Source organism: Callospermophilus lateralis, chromosome 19, assembly GCF_048772815.1.
Source record: "Callospermophilus lateralis isolate mCalLat2 chromosome 19, mCalLat2.hap1, whole genome shotgun sequence".
NCBI lineage: Eukaryota > Metazoa > Chordata > Mammalia > Rodentia > Sciuridae > Callospermophilus > Callospermophilus lateralis.
The window spans coordinates 7,227,985-7,245,575 of NC_135323.1; the positions used below are offsets into that span (position 1 = coordinate 7,227,985).

The following is a 17,591-nucleotide window of genomic DNA, read 5'->3' on the forward strand; positions in this document are numbered from 1 at the left end:
TTCAAATGCTTCCAGCCTGCAGAACAACCTGGAGCGTTAGTTGCTCCTGAGGGTGTGGGACTGGAAAGGGGCGTTTCTACCGCCCGGACTCTGTTACTGCATTAGTAGCTATGGGAAAGCCTCCTTTACCTCGATCGGTTCTTGTCACCGGGAGAAATGGAAATTTTCAGGGGATGAGGAGCAAAACAGCACGCCCAACACTACCAGGCCATGCACTGCCCACACAGGTAGGACCGCCTCTGTCGGCCCTCTTGGTGTCCCGCCCTGCGCCCAGCTCCGCCCAGCTCGGGGCCAGCGGGAGGAGGAGCCTTGGCCGGGGAGGTTGGGCCGCACGCGGCGCGGAGACCCAGCGCCCACTCAATATGGCGCTGGCAGCGGGAAGGCGCGTCCCTGCGCGCGCCCTGCTCTATGCGGGTGCGTGCGGCAGGGGGGTGCCATTGGTGGTGGTCTTGGTGTCACTGGTGGGGCTAGGGGCCGGCGGAGCGCTTACCGACCCCGCACTTGTTCGCAGGTGCCCGGCTCGGGCGCACGCAGGCGGTGGCCGACGGCGGGGACGGCGGTCGGCGCTTCGCGAACCACCAGGTGCTGGTGGAGCCGGACGCGGCCACAGGTGAGCGAGCGGGCGGGCCCGGGTCGCCCCGCCCGGCGACCTGCGACGGGGCGCGGGGTGAGGACCGCAGCGCGCAGCAAGCCTGCGCCGTGCCCCGGGTGCCTCGCTGAAAGGTCGCCTGGCGCGCACGCTGGCGGGTTTCCCAGCGCGCGCTCGTGTTCTGTTTAAAACTCACTACACTGAGGAGGTCGGTGGTCTTGCTCATTATGAAGACGAAAGCGTTTCGATTTTTAAAGTTCGGGGGATGTGAGCTGTTAGCTAAGCTATTAGTTGAGAGTGATTGGAAGAGTTTTAGAATGTTTTCATTTTTCTTACGACTGGCCAAAACCCGGCAAGTGCTTTGCTAATTAAAACCAGGAGCCACAAATGGGATCGCTGTAGCCGCGTCAGAAAACTCCAGCAGGATACAGAAAGCACTTTTGAAAGAGAAAGGCTTTCCTTCCACAGAGGAGGTAGAGCTGGGCGCAAAGCAGAGACTGACAAAGTTTCACAGGACGGGCTGCTGCCCTGCTGGATCCCTGTGGGAAGCCACCTCCTCCTGCCCAAGATGGCCTTCAGCCCCGCCCACATCGAACCAGCGCCTGCAGGTCAAGGCCTCTGTTCCCCGCGCCTGTGCCCCCAACCTTGGTTCAGGTCTCCCGCGTTGGGGCTGTCTTAGCGAGGAGAAGAGGGACTCGGGTTGGAGTCCAGCAGAAGGTCCATTTCTGTGACAGATGAATATATCACAAAAAGTGCAAAAAAGCACATTTTAAACTATTAGAATGGGGCTGGGGATATGGCTCAAGCGGTAGCGCGATCCTCAGCACCACATACAAACAAAGATGTTGTATCTGCCGAAAACTAACTAACTAAATAAATAAATATTAAAATTCTCTCTCTCTCATCTCTCTCTTAAAAAAAATAATAATTTACACCTATCATTCAAAGTTCTTTAAAAAAAAAAACTATTAGAATGGATAGCAGCAGCTGCACCACATGGTGAGACCACTGGATTTTACATTTTTTTTAACTTTTTTTTTTTTTTTTTTTAGTTGTAGTTGGACACAGTACCTTTATTTATTTATTTTTTATTTGGTGCTCAGGATCTATCCCAGCGCCTCGCATGAGCTAGGGAGCGCTCTACTGCTGAACCACAGCCCTAGCCCCTAGATTATACATTTTTAAATGTCAAAAAAATGCTGGGGAGGTAGCTCAGTGGTAAGCACCCCTCAGATCCCCAGGAACGCCCCTCCCCCCAAAAAAAAGAAACTGGGGGTGGGGTGTTACCAGATACAATTTTTTTTTAGTACATTTTTATTTTACTCTTTCAGTTCAAAGACTAAATAGAAGATTCCGTAATGGAAAATGCTTCCTTTGAGCTCCTACTTTTTAACTTCATTAATCTTCAAAATGAACATCCTAAAGAATAAGCAGTGAGACTTAATGTGAACCTCACAGACACAGAAAATAAATGAGATTCTTTCAGTCTTGGTGAAAGTCCTTTTGCTGCACATTCAATGGTTGCAAACAGAATTCATCCTGAAGGACAAGAGCTTCTGGCCTATTTTGCCATTCCCACAACATTACATAACAGGGGTATTTTAGATTTACTTTCCTGTGAAAAAAATGCAGCACAAACTGTAGCATCCTCAAGGTCCTAGGTTCACTCCCTAGCACCCAAAGATCTATATCCTAGGGCAGCTAGGGCTAGCAGTCCTGGTATTGTGCTTGTGTTTGCTAGCTTATGGAGGAGATTTAAAGGGCCGTCCATCTCTAGATGCACAGAGATAATAAGCTCCAAGTGCCTTCTCAGCCACCATGTGAGAGCCTATCAATGTCCTTGTTTTAATGTGACAAGAAGAAGAGTTCCAGGTCAGCAAGGCCTGGCTCAGTTCCTACTAACAGAAAAGCCAGATGAGAAGTAGATATACTAAGGTTCCTTTTCCCTTCAGGGCAAACACTTGCAAAAAGTAATGGGACAAACCTGCTTTAAAAATGTTTTTAATGGGCTTGGGGCTATAACTCAGTGGCAGAGTACTTTCCTAGCACATGTGAGACACTGGTTTCAATCCTCAGCAGGACCACATGTAAATAAATAAAAGTATTCTTTCCATCTACAACAACAAAACATCTCTCTCTCTCTCTCTCTCTCTCTCTCTCTCTCTTTCTCTATATATATATATATATATATATATATATATATTTTTTTTTTTTTTTTTTTTTTTTTTTTTAACATTTTTAAGCCAAGTGCAGTGGCACACATCTGTAATCCCAGCAGCTCAGGAGGCTGAGGCAGGAGGATCAGAAGTTTGAGGCCAGCTTCAGCAATTTAGCAAGGCCCTAGCAACTTAGGATACCCTGTCTCAAAATAAAAAGGGCTGGGAAGGGGTCATGGCTCAGTGGTGGAGCACTTGCCTTGCGTGTGTGCAGGGTTTGATTCTCAGCACCACATATAGATAGGGGTTCATTGACAACTAAAAAAATGTTTCATAAAAAATAAAAAGGGCTGGGGATGGGGCTTCATAGTTAAGAACCCCTGGGTTCAATCCCTAGTACCAACCCCTACGAAAAAAATTTTTAACAGCCGTATTGAAGTTGATTCTAGATTTTGTTGAGCCTGTCATTCAAAAAGCATTTGTCTTGTTACCTACTTTGTGCCAGGAATTTGGTTATGTGTTTACTTACCATGTGATGGGTAAGTTCTTCCAAATCTCTTTAGCTCATGTTCACCTTTGGCCTCTTTACCTTTTCCTCCAGTGTTGAATAACCTGCCCAACCTCAGAGTCCATTTCAGAAACTTCCCTCCCAACCAAGGTTGGGGTGCTTCTTTCTTTTTTGTACACCTGTAGCTGGATAATAATTACCTCTTCCTCATAAATCCAAGTCTCCAAAAGAGCCCATTTGCCACCAAGACTTAGTTTCCATTCCCAGAGAAAAGTCTGTGTTGACAAACCAGAGACTGAAGTCCTCATTGAGAAATGCTCCTTAAATGAGTGTGGTATTCCAGGAGTTCTGAGGGCCTGCCCTTCGTGCAGGAGGTGAGAACAGGTAACTGGAGCCATTGCAGCCACAATGTCCCATGGATGAGTAAGGATATCTGACCCCCACATTTCAATCCCTGTTCCTAGGTGAATGTGACCTGAGCCCCCACTAGTGTTTCTCCTTGCTCATCTGTTTCTCAGATTTCTCTGTCGCTCCTCAAGGAACTAAGGCTGTGTTCCAGAAGGACTCAGGACTTGCTATTAGAAAAAAAGAAAAAGGGGGAATGAAGCATGTTGATGAGGTACAAACGGGGCAGATACAGCACAGGCTGGTGAGAACAGCCACAGAGAGCTGTGACCCACTGTCCTTTCATACAAGGTCAGAGTCCTGGCCCAGATCCCTAGGAGGTGATCTTCATTGACTCTCACTGTTCTGGAAGCTTGGGGCAGAACATGAAGAGGCACTTACTTCCTGCCCAGAATGGAAATGACAGGCAGCTGGATGGTGTTGGATTAGATTTCAGGACAGATTTTTAATTTTGAGGGAAACCTTTACTTCTAACTGGAGTCCTTACCAGAGAGCCATGTCTGCATTCGAGTGGGGCTTCCTTAAATCAGGTGAAGGAGCTGAACCTCAGTGCCCAGCAGCAGGTTCACACATGAGTGCACTCACTCCTGGGAGCCTGAGGCACGTTGTCCCCAAAGACAAGGTGTGCCCAGGGCTGCTGGGCACCTGGAAGACAGTGATTGCATTGTGTCTTGGGACTGCAAGTACAAAGTACCACACACTAAGAGACTTAAGTGACAAGAAATATTCTCACAGTTCTGGAGTTGAGAATTTAAAGTCAAGGTGGCAGCAAAACCACACGCCCTCTGGGGGCTTGGTGGAAGAATCTTCCTGCCCCTGCCGGCCCCTGGTGCTGCCACAGTCCTTGGTTCGTTGGCTTCAGACTCATCTCTGCAGTTGCTGCTCTCCCGTGGTCTACTCCTTTCTCATGGTCTACTCCTTTCCCATGGTCTACTCCAAGTCTCTCTCCTCTTACAGGGACACAGTCCTGTTGGACCAAGGGCGAGTAAGACCTGCTCTTAGCTTACATCCCAATGACATCAGCAAAGCACTCTTTCCTCATAAGGTCACATGCACAGGAAGCAGCTGACAGGACTTCAGCGTGTCTGTTTAAGGACACACAGTTCAGCCACAGCAGCTCTGAAGCTAGGCTGCGGGGAGACCACCCAGGGGACCCCATCCTCCTTTCTCCACCCCTTTTTGAGACATAGTCTCACTGAGTTACTCAGGCTGGTCTTTGAATCTGTGATGATCCTGACTCAGCATCCTGAGTGGTTGGGATTACAGGTGTGTATCACTGCTCCTGGCAGTATTTTTACAGTTTTGTTTTTTAAAGTTGTTTTTTGTTGGTCTTCATGAAAGGAAAGCAGATGCCAAGTTTTGTTTTTTTTTTTTTTTAATATATATTTTTAGTTGTTGATGGACCTTTATTTAATTTATTTATTTATTTATATGTGGTGCTGAGAATCGAACCCAGTGCCTCACACATGCTAGGCAAATGCTCTACCACTGATCCACAATCCCAACCCCCAACTTTTAACTGTTAAAATGATGTAGAGGGCTGGGGCTGGGGCTCAGCGGTAGAGTGCTTGCCTCGAACATGTGAGACCCTGGGTTCAATCCTCAGCACCACATAAAAATAAATAAGTGAGGGGCTGGGATTGTGGCTCAGCGGTAGAGCACTCGCCTAGCACAGGTGGGACCCAGGTTCAATCCTCAGCACCACATAAAAATAAAAGGCATTGTTTTGTGTCCATCTACACCTAAAAATAAATATTTTTAAAAAATAAATAAGTGAAATAAAGATGTTGTGTCCAACTACAACTAAAAAAGTAATAATAAAAATTTTAAAAATGGTGTGGGGATTGCTTGTTAGGACAAAACGGTATTTTAACAGTACAGGCATTACTGTAGGACAGGCGGGACCAATTCCTACCTCCCTACCTTGCTTTTGTGGGGCTCATCCACATGTCTGGGTGTCCCATCTCCCTGATTTCCCCAAGGGTCTCTGCTCAGCACTTTCCTTCCCAGAGTCAGGGAGCTCTCCCGACACCATTAGCAGGCACCATGCCACACAAAGCCAGGGAGGCCCCAGGGACCCTGATGTGAGCCTGCAGAGTGCACACTCTGGGCAAGGATGGGCCTGGAAGGCAGACGGAGATGGAAAGGGGACCTCCAGGGTGTCATGCCCCAGAGCTGGGCCATAGGCACTGTGGGCTCATCCTAGGGTAGCATCTGGTACTCTGTGCCTGCCCACAGTGAGCTTCATTTCACAGGCCCAGGGCCTCCTGATCAGCCACCTCAGGGACTGGAAGTTGCTAGCGGGGCCATGCTTCACATCCTCACCTTTTCCACCCTGAGTCCCAACTTCTTGGGGTCCCTGACCTCTGTAGCACACAGTAATCTGAGAATGGCAGGGATGGGGCCTGTAGTCCTGATGATGAGGACTGTCCCTTCTCCCTGCCTCAGGACCAGATGCATCATTCATGTTTAGTACACATTTGGTCTGTCCATGTCTGACACAGGTATCCAGGATGTGTCTCTCCCTGTCCCAGGACCCATGGAGGAGAGGCAGCTCCCAGCACCTTCATCCTCAAGGGTTCTGATGACAGTATGCAGGAGACTTGAGGTCTTGTTCATATATGAAATACCAGTGCCGCCAGGCATGATCCCAGCCACTTGGGAGGCCAAGACAGAAGGATTGCAAGTTCCAGACCAGCCTCAGCACTTTAGCAAGGTCCTAAGCAGCTTAGTGAGACCCTATCTCAAAGAATGAAAGGGCTGGGGATGTGGCTTAGTGGTAAAGTGCCTCTGGGTTCAATCCCCAGTACTGCAAGCAACAACTACAGCTTTGTTTGGCAGAATTTCCAATGTGATCCAGCAATTTCACATCGAGGCATATATCCAAGAGAAGTGAAAACAGGCATTTTTAAAGAAAATGTGTGCATACATATTCATCACTGCATTGTTTAATAACCAAAGAAGGGAACAACCCAAGCATCTGTCAGCCAAGAATAAGCCAGGAGTGCTCTTCCCACACAGTGGCACATTCCTCAAGTGCAGACATGAATGAGCTAACCATCGTTGTGCATGCCAAGGATACTAGCTACTCTGGAGGCTGAGGCAGGAGGATGGAAAATGTTGAGCCTGCCCAGGATTACAGGCATGTGTCATGGGGCCTGGCTCACTTTTTTTAAATTTTTTTAAATAGTATATGGACATAACACCTTTATTTTATTTGTTTTTATGTGGTGCTAAGAATTGAACCCAATGCCTCACATGTGCTAGGCAAGTGCTTTACCACTGAGCCACAGCCCCAGACACTGGCTCACCTGTTTTTAAAACCATGAGGCTCCCCGTGGCTGGGCCAAGGGTGGAGTCTGTCTGTTTCGGCTGGTGCTGGGTGTAAGGCTCCTCTTCCTCATTCTTCCAGGGGTTGCTGTGATGAAGCTGAGGAACCCCCCGGTGAACAGTCTCAGCCTGGAGCTTCTGACAGAGTTCGTCATCAGCCTGGAGAAGCTGGAGAACGACAAGACCTTCCGCGGCGTCATCGTGACGTCGGTAGGTACTTGTCCAGGGCCCATGTCCTCTGGGCCCAGGGGAATCTAGAAGAAGCTGAAGCCTCTAGGGAGCACAGATACCATGACGACAGTGTGCCCAGGCAGGGCGTCTCATGAAGATAGGATAGGCCACTCACACAGTGGCAGAGCTGGGGAGTCATGGTGCTCAGCAACCAGGGCCAGAACCATGTGAGGACGAGAGATTTCAGCAGGGGCAGCCTCATGCTTAGGCTGCCTCATGGGGAAGCAACTCTGAGCTAACTTGGTGGCAGGCTCCTGGATGCCTCGGACCAGGCCACTGGCACATGAATCCTGAGAGCCACCTATTACCTTTGGTGGGTCTCAGGTCACACTCTCAGGACAAACTTTTTCGTTTATTATTTTTATGTGGTGCTGAGGATCGAACCCAGGGCCTCACACATGGTAGGCAAGAGCTCTACCACTGAGCTACAACCCCAGCCCCGTGGACAAACTTTTTCCATCTGAATCCTTGAGGGAAGCTCAGCATTGCCTCCAAGTGTATATACAGGTGACTCAGGAATGGCATCCATGGAAACTGTCACTAAGGCCAGGATGGGTGGTAGGAGCCCATGAGAGGAGCATATGTAGTGGTTGTGACAGTCCACTGAGGCCTGACCTCTGGCTGCACTGGGGACCTTAATGAGGGATGTCATGTCCCTGCTTGGTGCCAGGACTGGGAGTCAGAGCATGGAACCACTGGGGCCACCTTTCAAATGAAGAGGCATACAGCACAAGTGTCCTCCAAAGCTAATGCACTGTGGTGCAGGGCCCAGGCCAGCAGCCATTGGACTTCTTCACCCTGTGGTTGGGAAAGGTTCAGGAAGCAGATAGCCTGGCAGGTACCTGCCTTCTTAAGCCCTCAGGTAGTCCAGGTCATGGCCACTGTTGTCAGAGCCCCAAAGGGCCAGGCATCCTCTTACAGGGGAAAGATCACCACCAAGGACAGGCCTATGAAGGTCTCTGGGCTGGCCTGACGTGTGCCGCTGTGGAGTGGAGCTTCAGAGTGAAGGCTCCCTCTGGCTATGAGGAGAGGTGCTCTGTGCTCTGTGCAGGACTCACTCATGAGGCAGAGTGTGAGCCTCTGGAAACTCCAAAGAGCAGCTGGGTGTAATGGCGCTCGCCAGCGACCCTAACTGCTCAGGAGGCTGAAGCAGGAAGTTCATGGGTTCACATCCAGCTTCGGGAACATAGTGAGGCCCTTCTCAGAAGGACTGGGGATGTAGTAGAGTGCCCTGGGTTCCAGGCCCAGTATGGAAGGAAGCCTCCTCCTACCAGCTTTCCAACAATTGCAGATGACCTGCACAAGAACCTTTCACCTGGATGACCCCTGAAGTAGCCCCATTCCATATGTCATGACAGCATGACATTGTCTTTATTGTGCTCTAAAAATGAGAGAGTGCCCTGTCACCAAATGTAGAACCTTCCAAACAAAATAGGAGAGCTGCACCTTACCAAGACCTGACCCATGCAAAGAGTGGGTGCTGTGTGCTGTGCCTGCTGCTTCCCCATTCCCAAAGTCATTGTGCTGGCCAGGGGCCGCCATCTCTCCCTGCACAGCCAGTGCATTTGTGGTGTGTGCACAGCACGAGTCTGGGCCCAAAGTGGGCACTCGGCTAATGATCATGGAATGGCCTGTCAGTGTCCTGTGGCTGCCTTGAGGTGACATAAGCAATAGGAATTTACCTTCAAGGTTCCAAAGGCCAGTAATTCAGAATCGCAGTGCCAGCAGGGCTGGTTTTCTCTGGAGGCTCTCCGAGATAATCCTTTGCCTCTCTCCTAGCTCTTGGTGGCTCCTAAGTTCCCTGACTTGGGGTAGTGTTACTCTGATCTCTCCTGTCTTCACATAGCCTCTTCCTCTGTGTTCCAAATGTCCCTCTCCTTATGAGGATACCTGTCATTGGATTTAAGACCCACCCTAATCCTGTCTGGCCTCCTCATAACTTGATAGTATCTTAAAGACACTGTTTCTCTCCCTCTGGAGAGAATGTGTATTCCTTGCTCCACCCCAAAGGTGCCTCTCTTGATGGCCCCTGTTCTCCTTTGACTATGTATCTACTTTCCTAAATAAACCTCTGTTAAAAAAAAAAAAAAAAAAAAAAAAAGACCTGTTTCCACATAAGGCCACATTCAAGGATATTGGTTGTTTTTGTGTTTTGTTTTTTATCCTGCCAAATGGTTGTCATCCCTTCTGCCTTGTCCCCTCTGCTGTCTTCTGCAGCCAGCACAGGGGGTGTCATGAGGGTTCCTGTATACCTATTCCCCAGTAGAAGCAGTTGATTAGTGTATCAGTCACTAATCTTTTCGTCTTTGTTGGCTCTTTTTAAGTTACAGAAGTGGAATGCATTTCATGGGAACAGAAGCAGATCAGCCCAGGCGTATCATGCACACACGATGCATGTCTACCTGTTGAGGGGGCTCGCTCCACACTGTGTGGCCACTTCCCTTCATACCTCAGTGTCTTCCTGGTTACACATGGCACAGGGCAGACACTTGTCCAGCTGTGCTCCTGGGAGTTGGGGTGGGGTGGGTATGCCCCATAACAAGTCTTCCACCTCAGAAGCCAGAAGCTCCAGCCCATAGAGAGGAGGTGCTGGGGCCTCAGAGGAGCACCAGGTGTGGGTTTCCCCCAAATCCTTGACCAAATGCAGGATTCTGTGCAGACCCTGGTGCACGCTACTGTCCAGCCAGGAGCTTCTCTTCTACTCCTGGATAGCTGTGTTGGGACCTCCACTGCAGATGCCTTCTAGATTATTCTACCCCCAGCACTTCTTGGGCCTCATTTGATACTTTGGAGGTAAACAAAAACATGTACCCCCTCCAGGGTCTGTCAGGAGCCCTTACTCTACCTGAGTTCTTCAGTCTGAATGACAGAGAACTTGGCCTGGGGAGGTGAACACACAGGTGTGCACAGAGTCATGCACAGACATGCAGAGAGCATGTGTGCCAAGATATACACAAGTGTGTGCACACACCTGCAGAGAGCTGGTAGGTCCATATCTCTGAGGCAGTGCCAGACCCCTGTTCTGTCTTTTCCAGTTTGAAACTGAGAAGTGAAAGCTGGGTCAGGGGGAGGTCTAGGCTCTTTGCGGGCAGCATCCTGCCACCTTGAGCATCACATCCTGGCCCTGGCCACTCCCCCCAGGACCGTCCTGGCATCTTCTCAGCTGGCCTGGACCTGACAGAGATGTGCGGGAAGAACCCGGCCCACTACGCTGAGTACTGGAAGGCTGTGCAGGAGTTGTGGCTAAGGCTCTACCCATCCAACCTGGTGCTGGTTGCCGCCATCAATGTAAGTGTACCCACCCCACAGGGTCATCTGTGGCTCTTTGGGACTAACCTAGAGTGGGGGGCCAACACCACCTGGCCCAGAAATGGAAAAAGACCCACCCAGGGCTGGGGTAGTGGCTCAGCAGTAGAGCGTTCACCTAGCACATTTGAGGCCCTGGGTTGGATCCCCAGCACCATATAAAACAATAAATAAATAAAATAAAGGTATAAAAAAAGTGTATCTTAGAGCAAGAAAGAAAAGAAAGAAAGAAAAAAAAAGACCCACCCACTGCAGGCTGGGTCTGGAGGGAGTGGTGGGCCAAATCTACATTTTGGAAACATTGTTTAGCCAGTCTTGGGGAAGACAAGAGGCTGCGGAAAGAGACAGGGTCATCTTCAGGAATTATTGTGCTCCAGGGGATGTCTGAGATCACCCAGCAGGAGGGAGAGGGAGTAAAGGGAGGGAAGAGATGCTGGTGGCATAGTATAAATTTGGGGTTCCTGGGAAAGCCACTTATTTTCCTAATCAGAGGTTTAGGAAGAGTGATTTTTCTAGCAGGGCATGGTGGCACAAGCCTGTAATCACCAGCTATTTGAGAGGCTGAGGCAGGAGGTTCAAAAGTTTGAGGCCAACTTGGGAAACTTAACAAGACTGTCTCAAAATAAAAGAGGCTGGGGGTGTAGGTGAGTAGTAGAGTGCTGGACTGGGTTCAGTGCGAGGCCCTTGGTTCATCTCCAGTACCAACAACAAGAAGTTAACAAGTGTTTTTCTGGCCCCTGAAAACCTGAGCCCCTGCAGAAACCCTTGCTACTGAACCCTAAAGGGCCAGTTTCTTCTCTCCATGCACTTTCAAGGCAGATTGTTGATGCAGCACCCAAGGAGGGGGTGCTGGGGTACCCTGTGAGCTCATGCCCACCCCCAGGTCCTTCCTGGGGTATCCTGGGGCATCCTTGGGCCCTGTCCCCCTAGGGGACTGTTGGGACAGCAGCACCTCCAGAGCCCTCACTGTCTGGCCTCTCCCTGCAGGGAGCCTCCCCCGCTGGAGGCTGCTTGATGTCCCTTGCCTGCGACTACCGCATACTGGCAGACAACCCCAAGTACGTCATAGGACTAAATGAGACCCTGCTGGGCATCATAGCCCCTTTCTGGTAAGGCCAGGACTGTTCTCACACTACCTGACCCTGGACCGAACACACCCTCCTTGGAGCCCCAGAGTAAGCAGGCATCTGCATTCCAGGTTCAAAGACACCCTGGTGAATACCATCGGGCACCGAGCCTCAGAGCGTGCTCTACAGCTGGGGCTGCTTTTCCCGCCAGCAGAGGCCCTCCAGGTGGGTATGGTGGACCAGGTGGTGCCTGAGGATCAGGTGCAGAGCACAGCACTCTCGGTGATGAGCAAGTGGATGGCCATTCCAGGTGAGGAGCAAGGGGAACCAAGCAGTACTGCAGCACCCTCCCTCTACCTTCTCCTCCCCTCAGACGACCCATCTGTTGTGAACGTCCTGAACGTGTGCAGGGCTGCTCACAACAGCAGGCTGTGTTGGTGCCCTGGGGCTGCCATGACACAGAACCGTCCAGGTGGCTCGAAGCCACAGAAAATTTACTCTCACGATCCTAGAGACGAGGTCCAAAATCAAAGTGCCATCAGAACTCCACCAGCAGCTGGACATGCAGGTGGCTGCAGGCATTCCTCAGCTGTGGCTGCATTGCTCCAGTCTGCCTACTTCCTCATGTGGCCTTGTCCCCTGGGTCTCAGATCTTCCTCTCTCCCCTCAGGGCACCTGCCATCAGATTAGGGCCTTCTCTGTATCCAGGATGATCTCATCTTTATTTTTGCAGTGCTGGGGGTGGAACCCAGAGTCTCACAAGCCTGTCCCCCTGGGCCACTCCCCAGCCTTTGGGTCTCATTTATAGCTGCAGAGGTTTTTTTCCATGAAGGTCACTTTGCACATTCTGGAATGGGGGCAGGTCTTGGGCAATAAGGTCACTTGGCAGGTTCTGGAGTGGGGTTGGAACTTGGGCAGTAAGGTCACTTCGCAGGTTCTGGAGTGGGGGTCAGGACTTGAGCACAATCTTTTTGGGGTCCCACTGCTCTTCAGCCCACTACAAAGACAAAGGGAATCTCCCAGTCTGTTTATAGAAATAGGGTTGGTCACCTCAACCATGGTACAGAGCAGGGATCATAGACCTTGTCCGTGAAGAGCCAGGCTGTTGGTCATTGTGAGAGGCCACAGGCCCCTGTCAAGTGGCCCTGCAGCAGGAGGGCACCCCAGGGAGCAGGAGCTGGTGGCTGCAGCTATGTTCCAGTGAAGTGCAGGACACAAAAATGAGTATCTCATACTCTGTCATCATATGATATCCTTTCTTTTTTTTCCTACTATTTAAAAATGTAAAGACCATTCATATCTCTAGGAGCCAATGGGGGCCCCCTGTCTCTTGGGAAGCCAGTTTGCCACCTCCCAATAGGAACAAACAATGAATATTTAGTGACATGGAAAATATTCTCAATAGTAAAATTCTGTGAAAATAACAGGCTAAAAAGCAACTTTTACAATATCATCCTAATTGTGTTTTGGAGAAATCAGTGGAAACAGGTGACTTCCTTCTATTTATTTTGGGGGGCGGGGGCAGTGCCAGGGATTGAACACAAAGGCACTTAACCACTGAGCCATATCTCTGTCCCTTTTTTTATTTTTTGAGACAGAGTTTCTCTGTTGCTTAGGGCCTTTCTAAGTTACTGAAGCTGGCTTTGAACCTATACTCCTCCTATCTCAGCCTCCCAAGCCAATGGAATTATGTGCGTGTGCCACTATGCTCAGCTCATCTGCGTTTTCTAAGTTCTCTAGAAGAGTTTCCATTTGAACACTCAAAGAAAGATTGGGAATTATCCTACTATCTCCAAAAATGGGTTTTCACAGGGGATCCCATTTTCTTTAGACTATGCTCGACAGCTGACCAAGATCATGATGCGAAAGGCCACAGTGGACCACATGATCAAACAGCGCGAGGCTGACCTCCAGAACTTTATCAGCTTCATCTCCAGAGACTCCATCCAGAAATCCCTGCAGGTGTACTTAGAAAAACTCAAACAAAAGAAAGGCTAGGGTGAGGCTGCCACTTGGTCATTTGTGCCCTGTGGGGGCCTAGTGGTCTCAAAGGGATTTAAAACAAGGTATTTTTTATTTTAAAAGTCCTCTCAGCTTTTGTTTTCCTCATCTTAGACAGAAAGTCCTGCTCCTTGTAGCCCTGAGTCTCAAGGCCCCATCACCACCGATGGCCATGTTTCTGCCAGGTAGACAGATAGGATCTATACTTTAGAACTGAACGACAGGTAGGCTGCTCAGGGCCCTGGACAAGGTCACACTGAGTGTCCCCTTTCCCAAAGGAAAACTGAATAAAGCCCTCACATTGTCCCATTCCTGACCTTTGGCTGCCTGCTTGTTGGAGACCTTTAAAGCTAGGTAGTCTCAGACCCCAGTGACCCACAAGGCCACTGGAGAAAAGCCCTTGGCCACCATGCTTGTTCATTTGGATGGGGGGTCTGGACAAACTTGGGAGGGACAAGGGAAGCGTGGCTTATTCTGAGGCATGTGGTGTTGCCAGGGTCCTACATCTTTAGAATTCTCCTAATTCTCCAATCTTTCATCTTGAGATGAAAGATTCCCCTGCCATACAATTCAGTTGCATCCCTCAGTCCTGCCAGAATAAAGTGTCCCAACACCAGGAGCCTCCAGCCCTGCTCTCGGAGCTGCTCATCTGCTCCTGAGGTGATGCTTGTCCCACACAGGCCCCCATTCTCCAGGTCCCTGCTAGTCCAGGACTCCAAGGACCTACACAGGCTGTGCACAGGTGAGGTGTGTGTTCCTTGGGCAGGACCTTAGCCCCAAGCAACCAGCCCATCCTCAAGGGCTCCCAAAAGTTGCAGGGGAGCTGACTGGCTAGAGCATGGGACCAGCTTCCTGAGTCTCCCCTGTAACACTGGGTGAAACAGGGCCTCTGGTTCAAATAAGGCTTCCGACGGCAAGATGGGCAGAGCTCTACTCTTAAATCAGAGGGCCCAGCTGTGGTCACAGTGTGGGTTTTTGCAGTTTGCACAAAGAGGAGGGAACTTCCTTGAGCTGACTTCCAGGCCAGCATGGTTTGGAGGTGGCCAGTTTCCATGAGGACATGAGTTGGGCAGGCCAAGCTGTCCCTGTTCCCTAAGAGGCCAGAGATCATGGACCTAACCAGGTTGTAGGGCCAAGGCTTGCATCAAAGAAGGGCTAAGTCCTAAAAAGAGACAGAGGCCTCAGAGTCAGCTCAAGTGTGGTCCCGGCCCAGTGGCTTGTTTATTACCCAGACATGTTCCAGGCACTAGCTAGGCACCTTTGGAGGGTACTGCTGACCCTTCCCTGCGTTCATTCTTCTGCTACCCCAAATGATCCACAGTGCTGCCAAGTCTGCAGGTGATGTGCCCTAGCCTAGCCACAGGGTTGTCAGTGGGACTTAAGGGTCACCTCCACTGGAAAATGGTCACTGATGGCAAGAGCCTGAAAGAAAAGGGGACAGAACTTCAGCCATCCTGCTAGGCAGCTTGTTTCTTGTCCTCCGCCCTCCCCCCAATTGGAGCCACCTGGGTGTCCTCTCCTGAGGCTATTCCCAGACTGGGGATGGGGGGCACACCCTGAAGGTCTAGGAATCCTTGACTCTGAGTGCCCTTATAGGGTGGGAAGTGCTAACTGTAAACCATCTGAAGCAGGAACAGACTGGCAGGCCCTCACAACCATGTATGCCAGGGTCTTCCAGGCCCAGGGATGGGAACTGCCCCTGCCTGCACCGACCTGGGCCTGATCCAGGCCAAACTCTTCCTGGAAGTCATGCACCGAGGCTAACTGAGGCTTCAGGCTCCTGCGCAAGTGGGCGCCGCACACCACAATGCGGTCATAGGCACAGTCGGAGTTGCCCACTGTGGTGTCAGCGCTGTCCGGGATGAGCCACTTGAAGACCTCACTGCTGCGCAGTCGGATGGCCGCCCAGTCCTGTGCCCGCACGTAGTTGCAGTCCGCATTGAAATCGCCCAGGAAAACCATGTCCTGCGGGCGCCACCAAGCTGGGTTTGAGCTGCATGCCGGCAGGCCCAGACTCCCAGAGCTCAACTACAGGTTGGGGCGCGGGGGCTTACATCGGTGCCCCACTTGTCAATCAGGTCCAGGTACACGTCGTAAAGGGCATCGATCTCTGCCACCGCCTGGTGTGGCGCAGCATGCAGTGGAATCAACACCAGCTCCTTGACAGCTGTGGGGGCGGGGCGGTGTTAGGGCGGGAGGGGACAGGATGGGACGGGAGTAGGGGAGGGGCTGGCCTCACCGGTGGCGGGGACCGAGAACTTGACCACGAAAGGTTCCCGGCTGAAGGCGTCCTCGGGGTCCGGGTACTGGTAAGTGTCCACAACCGACACTTTGTCTTTCCTGAGAGCAGAGAACCGGCGGTCCGCTGAGCTGGTCACCTTGGCCCCGCATGCCCCCTCCCTGCAGCCCACAAGCGCACCTGTAGATGAACAGGTACATTTCCTTGTACTGGTCCCGACCCAGAGGCTGACTGCTCACGAAGCTGTATTCATGCTTCGACACGCTGTGGAGAGATATGCAAGGCCCCAGGTCAAGGCACGAAGCCTGTCGTCGAAGCAAGGGGTCATGGCGCTAGACCCTGCCCACTGCACCTGTTGATCTGCTCCATGAGCGCTGACACTGCGCTCAGGTCCGGGTCACGCACCTCCTGTACCAGCATGATGTCGTAACCAGCCAGGATCTGGCAGAGGAGATCGCGGGTGCAGAGTTGTGAGCAGCCACGCAGACTGGCCCACAAAGCCCAGCTGCAGCCCCGCCTCCAGCCCCCAAGCCTCACCTGCGCGATGACACTGCCACAGGCTGGGTCAGACACTTTGCTGTCACCAAAGCTCTGGATGTTGAAGGCTCCAATGCGCAGCGCTGCTGCCCCTATGGCCCACAGTGCCCAGAGCATTGCCAGCAGGACCCAGGGCCCGCCCATGGCACCAGGGAGGTGGGCTGGAAAGGACAGATGGAATGGGCCAGTAACACCAATCCTCACCCAGCTATGGTCCAGGAGGGGTCTGTGGCCTAGCACTGGCCTGAGCAAAAGCACATTCTACTGCACTTTCCAGGTCTCCTCAGGATGGTTCTTAGCCCCATGACCAGTCTCCCGCTGAATGGAGAAACTGAGGTCCCAAGTCAGGATGCCATTCCCACCCAGTCCCCAGTTCAACTCAGCCTCAAAACTTACCTGGATGTGGATAAGAGGTGGTGTCAGAGGCTCAGGGGTCCTGGTCCAAGGAGGAATACAGGTTCCTTCTGGGGGCCTGTGGCTGGCCCTGGACAGACTTGCCCCGTCTTGGTTGACAACTGGCTCTGGCCCCAGGGCACTGGCTACTATTTGAGGCCCTGGTTCAGGAAGGGGCTGGGCTATAACTGAGCCCCACCCCCTCCATGGAGTGGATGCTACAACTCCTGACTCCCAGTCTCATGGAGACCCCCCAGAGGGCAAGAGAAAGAACCTACCCTGAGCAAGCTCTAGAGCCCAGGTCTGTCCCAGAACATCCCCAAAGCCCCTGATAGCCCCCCAAGGAAGTCTCAAGATTGTGGTAGAGGGTCAGCCACACCCATGGTCCAGGCTTGTTCTTGTCTCCACCTTCCCAGAAACTAGGTCACCCAGTATCTGCCTTCTTGAGCCACATCCTCTTAGAACAGGCAGCACGACAGTAAAGACCAGTCCCATTCCTGGCCCAGCCTCTCTTGCTGCCTGGTCAGCACTGTCTTCACCTCCATGAAAAGCTGAGGTTTCTCAGCCCAACCTGAGGTTCCTGGTTCTCTCAGCCTTCCAAAGGCAACTGTAGGTAGGAGGCTGGGAAGCAGCACCTGTCTCCTCCCCCTGCCCCAGGCCTGGGGAAGCTGGGATCACAGGTGGGCAGGGAGTGGCAGGAGGCTGCCCATCAACATACCAGAGACACCCACACACCATTGAGGCGCCAGGGCTGGCAGAAGCCCTGAGTTACTTGCCAGACACAGAAACCTAGAGGACTGCCTGGGCAGTTGGGGGCCACCAGCAGTAC

At 51.6% G+C, this 17,591-nt stretch overlaps 2 protein-coding genes across 2 annotated transcripts; one reads left to right on the forward strand and one right to left on the reverse strand.

Annotated features, from left to right (window-relative positions):
* The first annotated feature begins 298 nt into the window (after positions 1-298).
* Eci1 (enoyl-CoA delta isomerase 1) lies at positions 299-13,902 on the forward strand. The gene is made up of 7 exons (XM_076839825.2): positions 299-414; positions 512-610; positions 7,071-7,198; positions 10,361-10,507; positions 11,513-11,634; positions 11,724-11,902; positions 13,424-13,902. Exons 1-7 carry the CDS (start codon positions 363-365, stop codon positions 13,588-13,590), a joined length of 894 nt encoding a protein of 297 aa, XP_076695940.2. The 5' UTR covers positions 299-362; the 3' UTR covers positions 13,591-13,902.
* On the reverse strand, positions 13,257-17,530 carry Dnase1l2 (deoxyribonuclease 1 like 2). The gene is made up of 7 exons (XM_076839832.2): positions 16,370-17,530; positions 16,185-16,273; positions 16,013-16,096; positions 15,833-15,933; positions 15,648-15,760; positions 15,307-15,558; positions 13,257-15,015 (listed from the first exon to the last, which is right to left on the reverse strand). The coding sequence occupies exons 1-7, from the start codon at positions 16,511-16,513 to the stop codon at positions 14,962-14,964; spliced, it is 837 nt and encodes a 278-aa protein (XP_076695947.2). The 5' UTR covers positions 16,514-17,530; the 3' UTR covers positions 13,257-14,961.
* Positions 17,531-17,591: the final 61 nt, after the last annotated feature.

Coding starts and splice junctions, on each gene's coding strand:
- Eci1 (XM_076839825.2), top strand. CDS start 363: ATGGCGCTGGCAGCGGGAAGGCGCGTCCCTGCGCGCGCCCTGCTCTAT. Junction 7,199..10,360: donor GCGGCGTCATCGTGACGTCG/GTAGGTACTTGT, acceptor CACTCCCCCCAG/GACCGTCCTGGCATCTTCTC. Junction 11,903..13,423: donor CAAGTGGATGGCCATTCCAG/GTGAGGAGCAAG, acceptor CATTTTCTTTAG/ACTATGCTCGACAGCTGACC.
- Dnase1l2 (XM_076839832.2), bottom strand. CDS start 16,513: ATGGGCGGGCCCTGGGTCCTGCTGGCAATGCTCTGGGCACTGTGGGCC. Junction 15,559..15,647: donor TTGACAAGTGGGGCACCGAT/GTAAGCCCCCGC, acceptor TGGCGCCCGCAG/GACATGGTTTTCCTGGGCGA. Junction 15,016..15,306: donor TTGGCCTGGATCAGGCCCAG/GTCGGTGCAGGC, acceptor CTTTTCTTTCAG/GCTCTTGCCATCAGTGACCA.